The sequence below is a fragment of the Sander lucioperca genome, chromosome 13, assembly GCF_008315115.2.
Source record: "Sander lucioperca isolate FBNREF2018 chromosome 13, SLUC_FBN_1.2, whole genome shotgun sequence".
NCBI lineage: Eukaryota > Metazoa > Chordata > Actinopteri > Perciformes > Percidae > Sander > Sander lucioperca.
This window is the reverse complement of record NC_050185.1, coordinates 36,811,054-36,828,553: the sequence shown is the minus strand read 5'-3', so window position 1 is coordinate 36,828,553 and position 17,500 is coordinate 36,811,054. Positions and strand designations below refer to the sequence as shown.

General features: G+C 41.1%; 3 protein-coding genes and 1 long non-coding RNA gene across 8 annotated transcripts in view; 2 read left to right on the top strand and 2 right to left on the bottom strand.

Annotated features, from left to right (window-relative positions):
- The window catches only part of LOC116036424 (bromodomain-containing protein DDB_G0280777-like), a 1,700,590-nt gene that overhangs the window by 136,419 nt on the left and 1,546,671 nt on the right, over nucleotides 1-17,500 (top strand). The window lies entirely within an intron of this gene.
- The window catches only part of LOC116067607 (complement C1q-like protein 4), a 211,283-nt gene that overhangs the window by 76,806 nt on the left and 116,977 nt on the right, over nucleotides 1-17,500 (bottom strand). The window lies entirely within an intron of this gene.
- Nucleotides 1-17,500, bottom strand: part of LOC116061952 (glutamate receptor 1-like) — a 56,297-nt gene that overhangs the window by 4,169 nt on the left and 34,628 nt on the right. For 2 of the 4 annotated variants that reach the window (XM_036008758.1, XM_036008760.1), the window contains exons 14-16: nucleotides 17,065-17,263; nucleotides 15,843-16,090; nucleotides 6,756-6,870 (exon numbers count right to left, since the gene is read on the bottom strand). In XM_036008758.1, the coding sequence (XP_035864651.1) occupies nucleotides 6,756-6,870; nucleotides 15,843-16,090; nucleotides 17,065-17,263 (562 nt within the window). Of the gene's footprint in view, nucleotides 1-6,755; nucleotides 6,871-8,807; nucleotides 8,923-15,842; nucleotides 16,091-17,064; nucleotides 17,264-17,500 lie in introns of all 4 variants that reach the window. The other 2 variants (XM_031316318.2, XM_036008759.1) reach the window with 2 other exon arrangements.
- Nucleotides 15,095-17,500, top strand: part of LOC116061956 — an 18,136-nt gene continuing 15,730 nt past the window's right edge. Inside the window, exon 1 of the long non-coding RNA XR_004107866.2 lies at nucleotides 15,095-15,173. This is a non-coding gene — a long non-coding RNA (uncharacterized LOC116061956). The remainder of the gene's footprint in view (nucleotides 15,174-17,500) is intronic.

The following is a 17,500-nucleotide window of genomic DNA, read 5'->3' as shown; positions in this document are numbered from 1 at the left end:
TTTGAATCTGCGACTTCACATTTCAGTTTTTCTGTTTTGCGTTCTCCACATCACAGTTATTATTCAGAATAAATAAAATGATATCCGTGCTGTTATTTACGCAACCCGTGCTAAAGATAACATCCTTTGGTAACACTTTACTTGAAGGTATCTACATAGGTGTTTATAAAAGTAATTGTGTGCACATCCCACCTTCTGGCAGGTGCAGGACAAATGAAAGTACTTAAAACGAAAAAAATTTAATGTCCGCAACACTGCTTTAAACTCCCATGTTTAATATAAATGCAACGTTTCGACCCTACTGGGTCTAAGACCCAGTAGGGTCGAACGTTGCATCTACATAAGAGTGACATGACAATGTCATGAACACAAGACACTGTCATGACCCATGAACCCTAACCCCCTAACCCTAACTCTAACCCGAACACCACTAACCCAAACCCGAACACCCCTAACCCTAACCCCCTAACTCTAACCCGAACACCCCTAACCCCCTAACTCTAAACCGAACACCACTAACCCAAACCCGAACACCCCTAACCCCCTAACTCTAACCCGAACACCCCTAACCCCCTAACTCTAACCCGAACACCCCTAACCCCCTAACTCTAACCCGAACACCCCTAACCCTAACCCCCTAACTCTAACCCGAACACCCCTAACCCTAACCCCCTAACCCTAATCGTTGGACGCGTGGGGAGGGTACTGGGATCTGAACACACCTAACACCCTAACCCCTTAACCCCCTAACTCTAACCCTAACCCCCTAACCAAAAACCTAACCATAACCACAACTTGTCACGACAAAAACCGAATGACACTTACTAAAAGAAGCGTTACGTCATAAACGTTTATGACTTGTTTATGTTTATAACATATATATATATATATATATATATAATGTGATGTGACATGACCGTGTCACTCTTATGTAGATACCTTCAAGTAAAGTGTAACCCATCCTTCTTTAAGAGACGGGGGGATTCGGTCCGTGTACGTTTCCAGAGTTTGTTTTTTCATTCGAACCAAGAAAGGAAGAAACAGATACAGCATGTTTGTTTTTTCCATTTTCGTTTCAATTCAAAAAACGAAACTGCCCTAATTTTTATTATGATATATTTTTCTTCCATGCTCAGGGTACTAAAGTGGGACTAGAATACGTTTTCATTTTAAACCAAAAACTTTTCCATGTAATGTCCATGAAAAATAAAAATCAACTGAAAAACTACTTGTTTTTCATCGGTTGATATTATTTTAGGACTACTAATTTGTTTTGTAATTAACAGAAATACATCTGCAAGTCACGTTCTATTGTAAGTTTCTGTTAAAATATACAGACAGACAACCGTTAATACACGGATAGCTGTAAAGCTTGATTTATGGTTGTGCAGAGATTCTCCGTAGTCTACGTCAAGTTTATACTTGTGTGTTGGTGTGTGTCTCTCTCGGTGTGTGTGTGTGTGTGTGTGTGTGTGTGTGTCTCTGTGTGTATGTCTCTCTCTCTCGGTGTATGTGTGTCTGTGTGTGTGTGTGTGTGTGTCTGTGTGTGTGTCTCTGTGTGTGTGTGTGTATATGTGTCTGTGTGTGTGTCTGTGTGTGTGTGTGTGTGTGTGTCTGTGTGCGTGTCTGTGTGTGTGTGTCTCTGTGTGTGTGTCTGTCGGTGTGTGTGTGTGTGTCTCTGTGTGTGTGTCTGTGTGTGTGTGTGTGTGTCTCTCTCTCTCGGTGTGTGTGTGTCTGTGTGTGTGACTGTGTGTCTGTGTGTGTGTGTGTATGTGTGTCTGTGTGCGTGTCTGTGTGTCTCTGTGTTTGTCTGTGTGTCTCTGTGTCTGTGTATGTGTGTCTGTGTGTGTCTGTGTCTCTGTGTGTGTCTCTGTGTGTGTGTGTGTGTCTGTGTGTGTGTCTCTGTGTGTGTGTATGTGTGTCTGTGTGCGTGTCTGTGTGTGTCTCTGTGTGTGTGTGTGTGTGTGTGTGTGTGTATGTGTGTCTGTGTGCGTGTCTGTGTGTCTCTGTGTGTGTGTATGTGTGTGTCTCTGTGTTTGTCTGTGTGCGTGTGTGTGTGTATGTGTGTCTGTGTGCGTGTCTGTGTCTCTGTGTATGTGTATGTGTGTGTCTCTGTGTTTGTCTGTGTGCGTGTGTGTGTGTATGTGTGTCTGTGTGCGTGTCTGTGTCTCTGTGTATGTGTATGTGTGTGTCTCTGTGTTTGTCTGTGTGCGTGTGTGTGTGTGTATGTGTGTCTGTGTGCGTGTCTGTGTCTCTGTGTATGTGTATGTGTGTGTCTCTGTGTTTGTCTGTGTGCGTGTGTGTGTGTGTATATGTGTCTGTGTGCGTGTCTGTGTCTCTGTGTATGTGTATGTGTGTGTCTCTGTGTTTGTCTGTGTGCGTGTATGTGTGTGTATGTGTGTCTGTGTGCGTGTCTGTGTCTCTGTGTATGTGTATGTGTGTGTCTCTGTGTTTGTCTGTGTGCGTGTGAGTGTGTGTATGTGTGTCTGTGTGCGTGTCTGTGTCTCTGTGTATGTGTATGTGTGTGTCTCTGTGTTTGTCTGTGTGCGTGTGTGTGTGTGTGTCTGATTATTTCTAACCACGGTCAAAGTATTTAGTTGAGTGGCATTAATTATTAGGCTATTGTGGAAATCAAATATATATATAAAGTCACCATCATCCGCCACAAAGGTTGTAAATATGGACAATGTTTTAAAAATGTTGAAATAATAATTTAGAAATAACATAACATAAAGCTAAGCTTCCATTTTTTGAATTGAAATGAAACTACATGCTGCTTGCGTTTGTTCCTTTCTTGGTTGAAATAAACTATCCAAACTAGTGAAAGACCCTGATCCAAACGCTCACGGAGCCGATCTGATTGGGTGTTGTGTCTGTTTCTCAGTTGGTTTTCTGTCACATGCATCACATGGTTTCAGGACTTCTTGTCCAATAGCATGCAGCCTTTTTTTTTTCTCTTAAATATTCAACTTTTCTAAAATATTCCAAATGTTTCCACCCATAATATTTCTCAAAATTGGCACTCTCGTCCAATAGCATGCAGCCTCTTGATAAAGAAAAGAAAAACTGGAAAAACTGGAGGAAACAACATCAGAGTGGGCGGGGCCCCTCTGCAACAAGAAGTGTTGTGAAGCTGGGGAGAGCCTATCAGAGTGCTTTCCTCTCCAGACTGTCATGTTACCTCTCGGCCATTTGTTCAGTAAAACAAAGTGAATGACAGATTGGAGACAAAAGCATCAGTGTGTGTGTGTGTGTGTGTGTGTGTGTGTGTGTGTGTGTGGACGAAGAGGAGGAGGGAAAGCTGTGGTCAGCAGCCGAAAACAGACAGAAAGAGAGAGAGAAATAGATCTGCAGTGTTAAAAATCTGACTTTTTACATCTGTCTGTCTGCCTGTCTTTCTCCGTCTGTCTGTCTATCTGTCTGTCTGTCTCTCTGTCTTTCTCTCCGTCTGTCTGTCTTTCTCTCTGTCTGTCTGTCTCTCTGTCTTTCTCTCCGTCTGTCCATCTTTCTCTCCGTCCGTCTGTCTGTCTGTCCGTCCGTCCGTCCGTCCGTCCATCTGTCTGTCTGTCTGTCTGTCTGTCTTTCCGTCTGTCTGTCTGTCTGTCTTTCTCTCCGTCTGTCCATCTTTCTCTCCGTCCGTCTGTCTCTCTGTCTGTCCGTCTGTCCGTCGGTCCATCTGTCTGTCTCTCTGCCTGTCTGCCCGTCCATCTGTCTGTCTGTCTGTCTGTCCGTCCGTCCGTCCGTCCGTCCATCTGTCTGTCTCTCTGCCTGTCTGCCCTTCCATCTGTCTGTCTGTCTGTCTGTCTGTCTGTCTGTCCGTCCGTCCGTCTGTCTGTCTCTCTGCCTGTCTGCCCGTCCATCTGTCTGTCTGTCTGTCTGTCTGTCTGTCTGTCTCTCTGTCTGTCTGTCTGTCTTTCTCTCCGTCTGTTCATCTTTCTCTCCGTCCGTCTGTCTCTCTGTCTGTCCGTCCGTCCGTCCGTCCATCTGTCTGTCGCTCTGCCTGTCTGCCCGTCCATCTGTCTGTCTGTCCGTCCGTCCGTCCGTCCATCTGTCTGTCTCTCTGCCTGTCTGCCCGTCCATCTGTCTGTCTGTCTGTCTGTCCGTCCGTCCATCTGTCTGTCTCTCTGTCTGTCTGCCTGTCTGGCTGCCTGTCTGCCTGTCTGCCCGTCTGTCCGTCTGTCTGTCTGTCTCTCTGCCTGTCTGTCTGTCTGCTGACCATGTATATATAATATTGTGGAGAAGAGAAGGAAAGCTAAGCAGAGTCAATCCTCTGTAGAAATCTGATCTGGAGACATTAAAAACCTCTTATCTCCAAACAAAGTCTGCTTAGTCAGAACGGCTCATTTTCTCATCAATTTGCACAAATGCATCTTTTACTGCACGCAGAGTTTGGAATAAGTTCAGCAGAAAGTTGATCAACTATACTGAGCATGTGGCTTTTAACAGCCTCTCAGTCGGGGTCAACGTTGGAGTCTCAAGGTTTTCACATCCTCCACATCTCCAGCAGCAGGGTTACACTCTGAAAACTAAAAGTTACTCAACAAGACTAGGGCGTGGGGGGGGGGGGACACACATTATAACTGGGGGGTCCCTCATAACATGCTGAGCGTCATTTTCTGCTGAATGTTTCTGCAACAATTTATGGAATACATGTCTTTATTTATAAGGAAATAATTTTCTGTCTGTCTCTCTGTCTGTCCCTCTATCTTTCCATCTCTCTGTCTGTCTCTCCCTGTCTCTCTCTCTCTCTGTCTCTGTCTAAATGTCTTTATTTATGTAAAGGAATAAAGGAGCCAGATGCTCCAAAGTTTAAATCTACATAAATCTATCTTTATTTTTCTTTTCCTGTTGTGTTCTTTACCCCCCAGATGTTCAACACAGTTATTGTTGTCATTTCAATTCAGTAGATGTGAATTTGCATTTTAAACGTTGCATTCTTGCCAATTTAGATAAAAACATCGACGTCTGGTTAGCGTTAGCTTAGCATAAAGACTGGAGACTTTATAACAACCATCACTTATAAATGTTAGTGTATCTGTATTTTTTATTAGTAATGCTAGTAAGTATGTTATTTTATCACAAGTTTAGTGCAATATAAAATAGTTTATACATTTAGAAATATATTTAAAGTTCACTGTGAGTGAAATTTAAAGAACTGAAGTTAAAATTTCTTGCATCAAACCAATCTGAAAAAAAAGTTTACAAACTTCTAATTAGCATGAAAAGACGAAACTTAGAGAAGGATGATATCTGCAAACAACTTTTTCTTTTCAGAGTGTACTTGCTGATGTTTGGTTGTTTTTTTTTTTTGGGGGGGGGGTGGTCTAGGTAAAGGTACGTGTCCACAGCGTGTTCAACATTTCATTTCTTCAACGGTTTTAACACTTATTTAGTTTTTTGTGGCTTTTTTTGACTTTTTTTTTTTTTGATAGCTCGGGTTGTGTTGCCATCTCAACGGCTCCAAACGGAGACCTTTGGCAACGCCGACACTGACGCCAACGTTTCTCCTCCTGATTGGGTCTTATCGGTCACAAGATCTCGTTCTCTGAGACTTATGCTGCGTTCCAGACACGCAACCTTTGTTTTCACAACCTTCTTCCCGGGAAAGTGCCCTGGAACAGCAGTCAAACCCGTAACCTACTCCCCGTGAACTGGTACCAGATCGTTGTACTCCCAGTTACAGTTTTTGACGTCACACACACATAAACAACAATGGCGCCCCCTGTTGATGCTGTACAGACGCCGGTGATTAACGGTGAGAAATAGAAATAAATAGACATAAATAGGCAACGTAAAGTAATTCTGCACATTGTAATCAAAACAATACACATACGATTGTGTACTACTACAGGTTATGTTTATTAAATGAAGGCCAATATATGTTGCCAACTAGAAATCGCTAGTATCAGCTAGCGCAAGCTAACGTCAATGTTAGGTAGCCACTAGCTAACGCTAGCTAGAAGGGTGTGTTGTGACTTTGCCTGGAACGCTACCACGTCGTGAGTCGTGACTTGAAGTTGTAACTTACAGGCTAAAAATTGTGTCTGGAACGCAGCATAAAGCTACTAACATTACCATGGTAACTACCAGCAGGGGGCGGAGTCTCCACGCTGCCTCCTGTTTATTTCCAGTACACCAGAATGATGATGAGACATGAGGTTTGGGCGTGTTAGTTTAAACAGAGATTAGTTCTTAGAGATGAGAACACTTGGAGCACCGAGATCACTTTAGGCTCAAAACTCAAACACTTAAAAACCAAAACGGACATGGAGCCTTAGAGGGGACACAAAGTTCTGTTTAAAATATTTTAGGTTTCTGACGTTCTCCCTCATTTAGAAAAGAGGTGGAGAGTAACAAATTAGAATTCATGTCGACGTTTTCAGTGCAGTTATTTTCCGATGTTTGTGTAGTTTTTTTCAACGTTATGTTGAAGTTTTTTGTCGCTTGTTGGAATGTTTCTGCCACTTTTCCGACATGACGTTGACGTTTTAAACGAAGATTAGTTCTTCTACTGGAGCTAAAAACACTTGTGTCCATGGAGATCACTTTTGGCTCAAAACTCGCTTAAAACCCAAAACGTAGCGGTGGAGATGTAGCCTCAGAGTGTGCGTGGAAATGCTGCTGCCTGTGGACACGTACTTTAAGGTGCGTGTGTGTGTGTGTGTGCATAGGGGCGGGGTTGGGGGGGTGATGGGGTGGTGGTTGGGGGGTGAAGGGGGGACCGGGCCGAGCAACCCCCCAGGAACTGAACTGACCTTTCTGCCGGAGTCCTTGTGTCCACACTCCCCCTTGTCATACCACCACTTGTTTTTCAACTTGTCTAAGATGGCTTGTTCATTGAGCTTCAGTACTGCTAGGTTTACTGGGATTCTTCAAAAAGAACCATGGGAGGAAGGCAGGGGGGAGGTAGGGGGGGAGGGGGGGGGGAATAACATAAATAACATTATGCACCTACATGTTATGTTATGTTATTGTTCAGCTGCACAGAAACACGCTGCAGCCGCAGCAACGCTTTGAGCAAAAAATCTGGCTGGTTCGCCACAAAGAACACCCTGTAACAACGCATTATGTCATAAAATGTGAAAATGTTTAAAAATCCACCGCATTATGTAACAATATGCCGCATTTTGTAATAATTATATGAAATAAATATAATATTACAAAATGCAGGGTTCCACTTTTTCTTTTTTTTACGAAAGTGTAATATGGATGCCTTCATTCATTTTTTATAACACTATCATGTTTATTTAATGAATTCTAGCTTGAATCATGGGCGACTCAAAATCTATTTAAAAAGAATATTAAAAAAAATAAAATTTGTTCAGTAGATTAGTATCACCTTTCATTGGTCAATTCACATCACTAAATTTATTAAATATTGCGTTCTGTGTTTTTATTACAAAATGCGGCAGATTATTACATAATGAAATATATATTCATTAGGCCTATATTTTGACATTTTATAACATAATGCGTTGTTATTACATAATGCGTTGTTACACATCTCAACAACAACAGAAAGAAAAGAACAAAACAGGCACAGTCACACATAACTGTTTTTTTTTATGGGTAAATGTCAGCGTCAAAGTGATATGCATTAATACTCCATCTAGCCTGGTTCGGCCTGACTCCCTATGTGCGAGATGTGTATTACTATATCACTTTGGGTAACCGGCAAGATCTAAAAACACTCCGGAAACAAAATGATTAAACTGTCCAAAAACTAGAAACTAGAAATTGTGATTTGTGTTGGAGAGATATTAAAGGATTGCTGTAGTTTGAGTTCTTGGAGGGGCCGAGTCAACACTGTCCATCAACAAGGAGCCGGCTCCAGATGTCAGAGATCAGGGGGGTATTTTACTCAGCGTGCTAACTGGATAATCTGGGTTTATCGTCAGTCAGCTGGGCTCAGTGAGTCTACAGTTATTTAAATGACCTCCATGTGTTGACCCAATAAAGGTCAGGGCCGGCCCCTGGCGTAGGCAGAAGAGGTAAACACTAGGAGCAGTCCAAATTAGTTAAGAAAAGTTAAGGATAATAAGAAGGAAACGTTAAAAAAGCGACAAAAATGTTGAAATAAGCAAACTAGTCCACACAGCATTCCTGGATGGGAGAAAAACGTGCTCTGGTTTATTGGCATTTCTTTAAACCAATCACAATTGTCTTGGGCGGTGCTAAGCTCCGGACGGAGCCACGGTGCCTCTGCTAAATAGTCTCAGGAAGGAACTTGTTTTGGTGGAACATGTGTACGTTCAAAAGTAGTTTTAGTCGTGCAACAGAAAACTCAGATTGGACAGATAGTCTAGCTAGCTGTCTGGATTTACCCTGCAGAGATCTGAGGAGCAGTTAAGCATAGTCCTCACAAATCCACCAGAGGTTAGAATGCCACACAAAGAAGAGGAAGGGGACGGACATCCACACAAGGGACATCCGGCAGAATTTCTGGCAGCACCGGAGCAATCCCGGAAATCAAATGTTGTGGATGTAGACTAGAATAGGGGTAACCCCTGGATCACATTTTGTTATGAAAGCCTTCAAAGTGTGTTTTGTAAAATACCCCCTGGATCAGAAGTTGGTAAGTAAAAAAAAATGCTCTTCAACAAGGCCTCAGATCCCCTCCTATTCCAGAGGTGGAACCAATGCTTCTACGTTAATAGAGAAAGACACCAACCAGCAGGTTCAGGTTTGGTTTCAGCAGTGCCATCTGGAGTGTTTTGTGCCTGGTATTTAAGTTTTGGGTTGTTGCCGGTTACCCCGATGTGCGATTGCCTGTCGTTACCCGGCGTTGGGGGTTACGGTGATCTGACCTTGGAGTCCCCTGCCCTGGCGCCGCACTCTCCCTTGTCATACCACCATCTGTTTTTCAATTTGTCCAACAGACCCTGCTCGTTCAGTTTTAACACTGCCAAGTTAACGGGGTTTCTACGGGGTGATAGTAATGAGGGATAGAAGGGAACTAGGTGTTAATGAGCAGAGGACCGCCATCAGGAAGACAGCAACATCATTACATATATCTACTTATGACAGGCATGTTATCATCATGAAATTAATCTTTGAAAGGACAAAACCATTGCTCTTCAACCCAGACCGTGTTAAAACATTGTTTCCCATATTTTAAAGTTGTGCATATGAAATAGGACTGCACACACTCAACTCACATAGATACTAAGCAAGCTTTAAAAGCTGGGTGCTGGATCCTAAACGTGAATAATCATGCATAAAGCTACTAGGACGGCACTCCAATTTAAAAGTTTATTGCCACACAATGGTGCAATATTGCAATATTGCCAGATTTCGGGCAGCGCCCTTCCTCATCGTGTGCACAGGCAAATACAAACAATACTCCACACAGAGGTGGAGTAAATCCTCTCCAACTAGCACATCAACCAATCCAGAACAGGGTTAGTAAACACAAACCCAACCATAAATAAGCGTGAAAAATAATTTTGGTATATGTAACTAAATAAAACTAAAATCATCAAGAAAAGCAAAAACCAAACCAAAGTTGTGCATATTCCATCCACATGGTTTCAGTAAAAATGAAAGCACGGTTTGTGACCGCTATCGTAGAACATATTAAAGAAGTGTTTGTGAGCTTTGGATTTTTAAAAGAAGATTTGTCATGTTCTTTGAACGCCTGAATGATTATAGTGTCTTAGCCCAGTGAACGGCTGCAGCAGCGTCTTAAACTTGGGAGGGGGGGTGGTGGGGGGGATTCAGTATTGGGACCATAATACACTCACGGTTGAGCCCATAATATATCCATGGTTAGGACAATAATGTCGGGACAATAATACACCCATGGCTTGTGCTATAATACATCAATGGTCACTCCCAGGAAGCTGCGACAGAGTTTACGGCCCCACTGACGCGTGTTATCACCATGGCAACTAACAACAACCACCATTTTGTTGTGTACTAATCAAACGACTACGGCAAACAGCTCAATGGCATTTCTAACCATTTCTATGGATATACTAGTGAAGGAACACATGTTAATGCGGTCTGGGTTGAAAACAGCAAATGCATCCTGTTACTGACTACTGTGCAGCAATCCTCGACTTGCATTATTTCCATTCATTACCTGATAAATAAATGAGGAACAACAGTCAAATGTTTGGACATACATACCCAGTGGAATATAAAAAAACATGTTGAATAGGGGTGTCTCGATTCTCCAAATCCATGATTCGATTTTACTTAGCGTAACTCTCGCCAAAATGCAACCTAGGGTGTTTTTGTAAATGTACCCAAGTGAAACTTTAGTTTAAACGCATAATTGGGACAGAAACGCCACTTTTAAGATTGATCGTATTCTCGTTTTCATATAAATGCACGGATAATTCTTTGTTTTGTCGTGAAAAACAATATCGACCTTGTAGTTGAAAAAGGAGCCTCATATAAGAATGACATTTCCTCCTATGGAGTCCGTTCATTCACATTCGGAGATCGACACTTTTTGACTGGCGAGATGGCTGTGAGCGGAAAACCCAACTGCTAAAGTGAGTTGTTGAAAACATTTCTTTTTAGTAAACTCTGTGAACACAAACAATGTTCTCAATGCTTTCATTAAGGTGTAGAGCCCCTGGTGATACTTGGATGTGATGATCATGTTGTGTCGAGCCTTCTTAGTGGTTTAAAAATAGTGATTTTGATGTGATCATAGTAGTGCCCCTAGCACTCCCATTCAAAAGGCCATTTGACCCAACGAGAGAAAACGAGAATACGGTCAATCTTAAAAGTGGCGTTTCTGTCCCAATTATGCGTTTAAATTAAAGTTTGATTTGGGTCCATTCACAAAAACACCCTAGGTTGCATTTTGGCGAGAGTTACGCTTTAAGGCCATGATCCGATTCAATTTCCGATTTAAAAAGTTAGAGCTACTTAGATGGCAGAAGGGTACTTTGCAACAACAGCTTGAGTTTGTCAGAGTTTACGAGGTGCAATTGAATGCAACCTACATGTTGTTATTCCCTACAAAATACAAAAATACCCACAAGGCTGTTGTTCCCCTTTACATACCAGAAACGATCCAAGCTGTACAGTTGCAGTGACTTTTCTACAGTGATGGCTAATAAACATGAATCAATAAAATGATCAGGTATGAGCCAACCAGAATGACATCAGTGTGAAGAGACAAGACCGATGGCAACAGCAAAAGAAGAGTTTTGTTCCAAAGTGAATCATGTAAACATACTTTACATGAAATATACATTAAAAATTAAGTGTAAAACATAGAATAGTCCAGTTGAAGTGTGCACAGGGTTAGGGTTAACAATTATTATTTGAAATCCAACTACTATTTTTTTGTTTTAGTCAATCAATAATTTCAATGAAATTGTAAAAATGTCATTCTGGAACAATAACTCTCCGAATGTAGCACAGTCAAGAAGAGTAAAGAGTAACTTTGGTATTTTTCAACCTTGACTCTATTTTCCATGTTTCTGTGTCTAAGTGTCTGATGGGAACAAAAATCTTTGAAACTTGTCCAGTATTAAACTAAAAACAAGCTGTACTGTAACCCTACAGGACTAATGTTCAGCAGCAGTTAGAGTCACTAAAACTTCTATTGTTGCTGCTGACAGACTCAGATTATTATTCTAAGTGTCTGACAACATTATGGGATGGATCCCTACAGAGATAGACCTTTTAGTTAAAGAGGAAGATCCTTTTAGTTTAACATGAAACAGACCCGAAATCACCATCACTAAACCCACCAGACTCCATGTAAATAATCAGGACTTTTAGCGTGTATAGAGCCAGCATATCTCCACCAGACTCCATGTAAATAATCAGGACTTTGAGCGTGTATAGAGGCAGCATATCTCCACATGTAAATGGGTGAATTAAGGGTTTATTTCAACCAAACCAGAATGGTGATTGTTGGAACAGTGAAAAGATGAACCAAGACAGCTTTTGGTAGTTTTATTTTGTTGTTGTCCACTTTGAATGAAGTGTGTTTTACGATTATAAAAGTACTAATTATTTACATGGAGTCTGGTGGGTTACATTACAGCCCGGTTTCACGGCTGCCAGTTCCAGCGTTCTCGCTCAATACTGGATAAACTTTAAAGAATTTGTTCACATTAGTCAGTTAGACACCAACGCATCGGTAAAATAGGGTCCAGGTTGTTAAAAATAATACAGAAAATTACCCCAAGTTTTAGCAACAGTGATGCTGCAGCAGAGACATGAGCTGAAATCAGAGTTTCATATGTGGAAATGATGAAATTAAGTAGTTATGATAATGACTTTGTCAGCTGTTAGTACTGAGAGCCGGTCAACCCAGAGGCAAAGTACAGAGTCTGTTTAAATGAAAGTAGTGAGCCGTGTGAAGGTGATTATCCAATATGCTTTCACACAAGTGCGTTGCTAAGCAACTGATCACAAAGTCTTACACGTTCTCGCTCTCTTGAATAACTTCCATGGCTTTCTCTACAATCTGCTATCAGGAATTCTCACTTCATTAATTTGCTTCAACAAACGGAAAAAACGCTTTTAGTTCGAACGCATACATTTGCCAAATTGCCTGGTTGTGTTTTTCACTCTGTGTGTGTGTGTGTGTGTGTGTGTGTGTGTGTAACACTGATTGATGTTGCTGGCCTACACTTTTCATTTCATAACACGCAAGAACAGTCAGCATACTAATCTAATCTTTGGAGCTAATTTCCGTTCTGCGACTCTGGGTTGGCTGTAAAAACGCTGATGTGAAGCAGAAATAATGAGAACGAGATGTTCTCTCGCAGAACATCTGATAAAAACATGGACAAAGCCCACTGATGTCTGAAACAAAGGAAGAAAGGAAACATAACTTCCAAATGCTGCTGTCAGATAAGAATAAAAACCTAATGGTATTCATGTTCTAACGGAGCTACAATTGTTGGGTTTTTTCCCCTGTTATTGGCTTTTAGAGACAGTTATCCAGCAGGCATTTAAATCCTGAGTAGATGTTAACAGAGTGCTGACTTTAGTCATTTCTTTGTTACATTTAGTTCAGGATTTATACTTTTTGATTCAGTTCAAATTCAGTGACTATTAGCCAAAGAAGAACAATTCGAAAATACTTAAAACTACAAATGAATTACCTAAATTATCCTATTTTTAAAGCAATGTTTTATCTAACAGCAGCGATAGATAGAAAAATAGACGGACAGACAGGCAGAGAGACAGACAGGCAGAGAAACAGGCAGACAGGCAGATAGATACACAGACAGACAGACAGGCAGAGAGACAGACAGACAGACAGACAGACAGGCAGAGAAACAGGCAGACAGGCAGATAGATAGATAGATACACAGACAGACAGACAGACAGGCAGAGAGACAGACAGACAGACAGGCAGAGAAACAGGCAGACAGACAGATAGATAGATAGACAGACAGACAGGCAGATAGACAGACAGCAAGAGAGACAGACAGACAGACAGACAGACAGACAGATAGATAGATAGATAGATAGATAGATAGATAGATAGATAGATAGATAGATAGATAGATAGATAGATAGATAGCGGCATCGTCAGCGTAGCGACAGATCGGCAGGTTGGCAGTCAGACAGCTAAACAGGCCGACTGAAACACTGAGACAGACAGACAGACAGACAGAGAGACAGACAGAGAGACAGACAGTAAGACGGACAGACATGACAAAGACAAACAAAAGAGAGAGAGAGACAAGACAGACAGATTAAGAGACAGACAGACAGACAGACAGACAGACTGACTGACTGACAGACAAACACACAGACAGTCAACAAGTCAAAAACCCCAAACTGACAGACTGTTCTGTGACGGTCACTTCTGATTGTACATCTCTGAAACTGTGTACTGTTCAATAGTACTCTCCTGTTTGAACCGCGCTCTGCAGAGGTGGGACCAAGTCTCAGGTAAGTCTTAGTTCCTGACTTATTAAAATAAGTAAAAACGTTTAAAAAAAAAGTGGTAGAAATGACAAAAATGTTGGAAAAAAGGCAAAAAAGAAGAAAAAATGTCAGAAAAAGTATCATAATAGTCAACAAAAGTGACAAAAAAAGTCGAAAAAGCAGACCCAGAACTTGAGTCCCAACCAGTGCAGACCGGGTCCACTGTTTACATCCCATAACTCTGGCATATTCATGTTAGAAAATAAAGTTTAAAAACATCTACTTTTAGTTTGGTTGATGTAACCAATCCTCTTTTAACTGATTTAAAACCAAGAAAACGAATAGAGGAACATTACAGCTCAACAGTGAACAGCTCTGGTTCTGGAAGGGATTTTCCTTCGTTCTATATCTCCGTTGACGTTTCATACAATGCTGATATAAAGAGTTTTAACCCTGAACCCGAGCCAGCCAGCTACGAGAGGAATCGGGACTGTAAAACATTTGATTCGGCGCATGAAAAACTAGAGCTAGAGCTAGAGATATTATCAGCATTTTCCAAACTATCGGTATCGGCATTTATAATGGCCGATAAAAAAAAAATAATAATAAAAATGGATGAAACACCCTTCAACCATGTTCTGAGTGTTAAGTTTCATATCTTAAGTTTGTAGTTTTATACATTTTATTTATCAGAACTTTGATATATTTTGATGTTCTGTTGTGACAATAAAACAAACATGTTTATTTTTAAACTGTATTATCATTATCATATTATTTTAGTGAGGACTCATAAATAATTACAAATAACTAATGTTAGGGAAATCTGTTTATGTTTTATTATGCGTTTCTGGATAATTTATTTTAAATATATATTGTCTGATATATCGGAATATCAGATTTTTAAATCACCAAATATTTGTATCGATATCGGTCTTAAAAATCCTTTATCGGTCGGGCTCTAGAAAAACATTTTGAAAATGGTAAAAAAGTGACAAAAATGTCGAAAAAACAACAGGAAACAACAACAAAAATCTCGGAAAAAACATAGAAAAAACCGTCCTTTTATTGCAGAAGCTGGAAAAAGGTACCGTTGGCTGGCAAAGCCCATGTGACGGTTCCCAAATGGGTCCAAAAGTTGAGCAGGAAAACGAAGAACTCAACTTGAATGTGTGTTGCTTAAAAGATAAAACTGAGTTGATTAAATGGAAGTGATGTGTTTGAGCACCTCTGGTTTAGACATTATGACTGATAATCTAAATCCTAACGGAGAAAATGAACGGGATGTTTTACTTCCAGAACCAGACTGTTGAGCTGTATAATAACTCAACATGTGCTGTCTGTTTGGTTTGATGTCCCACAGAAACAGACACAATAGGGACCCCGACATTTACCCCCCGTGTTTAATATAATAGGGAAGTTTAGCAGCACTGTGCTTTACATGCCGTAGTACGTACAGGTATAACATTAAGTACTTTTTACACACAAAATGTACGTTTTGCATTCTTTACGGTGAGGACTTAACAGCGCTTTCAAAATAAGAACAGGTTCTTGGTGATGTTGAATATACACGGAAATAGAAAATCGCAAAGATCGGAAAAAGCAGCAATAAAACCTGGAATAAAAACCAGACGCGGATCCCATGTGACGGTTCCCAAATGGGTCAAAAAGTTGAGCAGGAAAAAATAACTCAACTTGAATGTGTGTTGCTTAAAAGATAAAAGTAAGTTGATTAAATGTTGTTTTGTTCCGGGCATCAAAAACCTTTGAGTGATGCGTTTGAGAACCTCGGGTTTAGACTTCATGATTGATAATCTAAATCCTAACGGAGAAAATGAACAGGACATTTTACTTCCAGAACCAGACTGTTGAGCTGTATAATAACTCAACATGTTTGAGTTTGATTTCCCACAGAAACAGACACAACAGGACCCCGACATTTACCCCCCGCGGTGCCGTCCCGTGTCCCGTGACTCCGAGCGTACCTGAGGCGCGATCCTTTGGGCGTGGCCACGCCGTAACCTTTGGAGTCCAGGTTCCCGCCAACTTTCATGGTGTCGCAGGGCTTCCTCTGCTCGATGTACTCGTTCATGGACGACTCCAGCAGGTAGGCGTACTTCCCCTTCGACTTCCGGACCCGGCTCACGCCCTCGTTGGTGTTCTTCACGAACACCGAGGGGTCGGCGCTGCGCATGTACGACCACATCTTCTCAAAAACTGCAATCTTTGAGCGCTAAAGTCGGCGCAGAAAAAAACAGAAAATGTTATCGGGGTCAAACACTGCATGTTACTTTAGGACGTTTTACTTTCATCTGCCTTTAGACGCAACATTAGTAGAGAAATAAAGTTACTGGCTTTTTTTGGACATTTTTGACTCTTTTTTGGGACATTTATTGGGACATTTATTGGGACATTTTTGTCACTTTTTGGGACATTTTTTGGGACATTTTTGTCGCTTTTTGGGACATTTTCAGGGCATCTTTTGGGAAATTTTTTGGGACATTTTTGTCGCTTTTTGGGACATTTTCAGGGCATCTTTTGGGAAATTTTTTGGGACATTTTTGTCGCTTTTTGGGACATTCTCAGGGCATCTTTTAGGACATTTTTTGGGACATTTTTGTCACTTTTTGGGACATTTTTTGGGATATTTTTGTTGCTTTTTGGGACATTTTTTGGGACATTTTTGTCGCTTTTTGGGACATTTTGAGGGCATCTTTTAGGACATTTTGAGGGCATCTTTTAGGACATTTTTGTCACTTTTTGGGACATTTTTTGGGACATTTTAAGAGGACTTAGAGTTAGTAAGTAAATAGGAAATTTCTGTCTTTTTTTCTTCAAAGTTTTGTCACTTTTTTCGAAGTTTGTTGCTTATTTGAATTTTTGTCACTTTTTTTGGGGCATTTTTTGGACATTGCATAATTTGCTAATTTTCTTCAGAATAATGAGGATTACAGTAGAGTTAGTAAGTAAAACGCTGAGTGGTGCTGACCCTGAAGAACAGGATTAGAGTGGAACATTTTTTGGGCATTTTTATCGCTCTTTTAGGGCATTTTTGAGACATGTTTTGGGACATTTTTGTTACTTTTTACGGATATTTTTTGTCGCTTTTTGGGGGCATTTTTTGGGCATTGCATAATTTTCTATTTTTTCTTCAGAATAATGAGGATTACAGTAGAGTGAGTAAGTAAAGCGCTGAGTGGTGCTGACCCTGAAGAACTCCTTGGTGGAGCCTCCGTCCAGCGTCCCGTAGGCGATCTCCGTCTGCTTGGCCAGATCCTCGGCGCTCTCGATGGGCGACACCATGCGCTCCACGGTGAGGAACGCCGCCAGGTTGGCCGTGTACGACGAGATGATGATGAGGGTGAAGAACCACCAGACTCCCCCTACGATCCGGCCTGACAGAGACCTGTCGAGACACGCAAGTACTCAGATTACTGCTGTTAAATACTCTGTTACAAGTTAAAGTCCTGCAATGAAAATGTTCCTTCAGTAAAAGTCTGTAAGTTTCATCAGGAAAATATAGTTAAAGGAATAAAAGTAAAGAAGAATCCTCCTATTTTAGAAAGTGGAAAGGATACAAACAGTCTCTCTCTCTCTCTCTCTCTCTCTCTCTCTGTGTCTCACTCTCTCTCTCTCTCTCTGT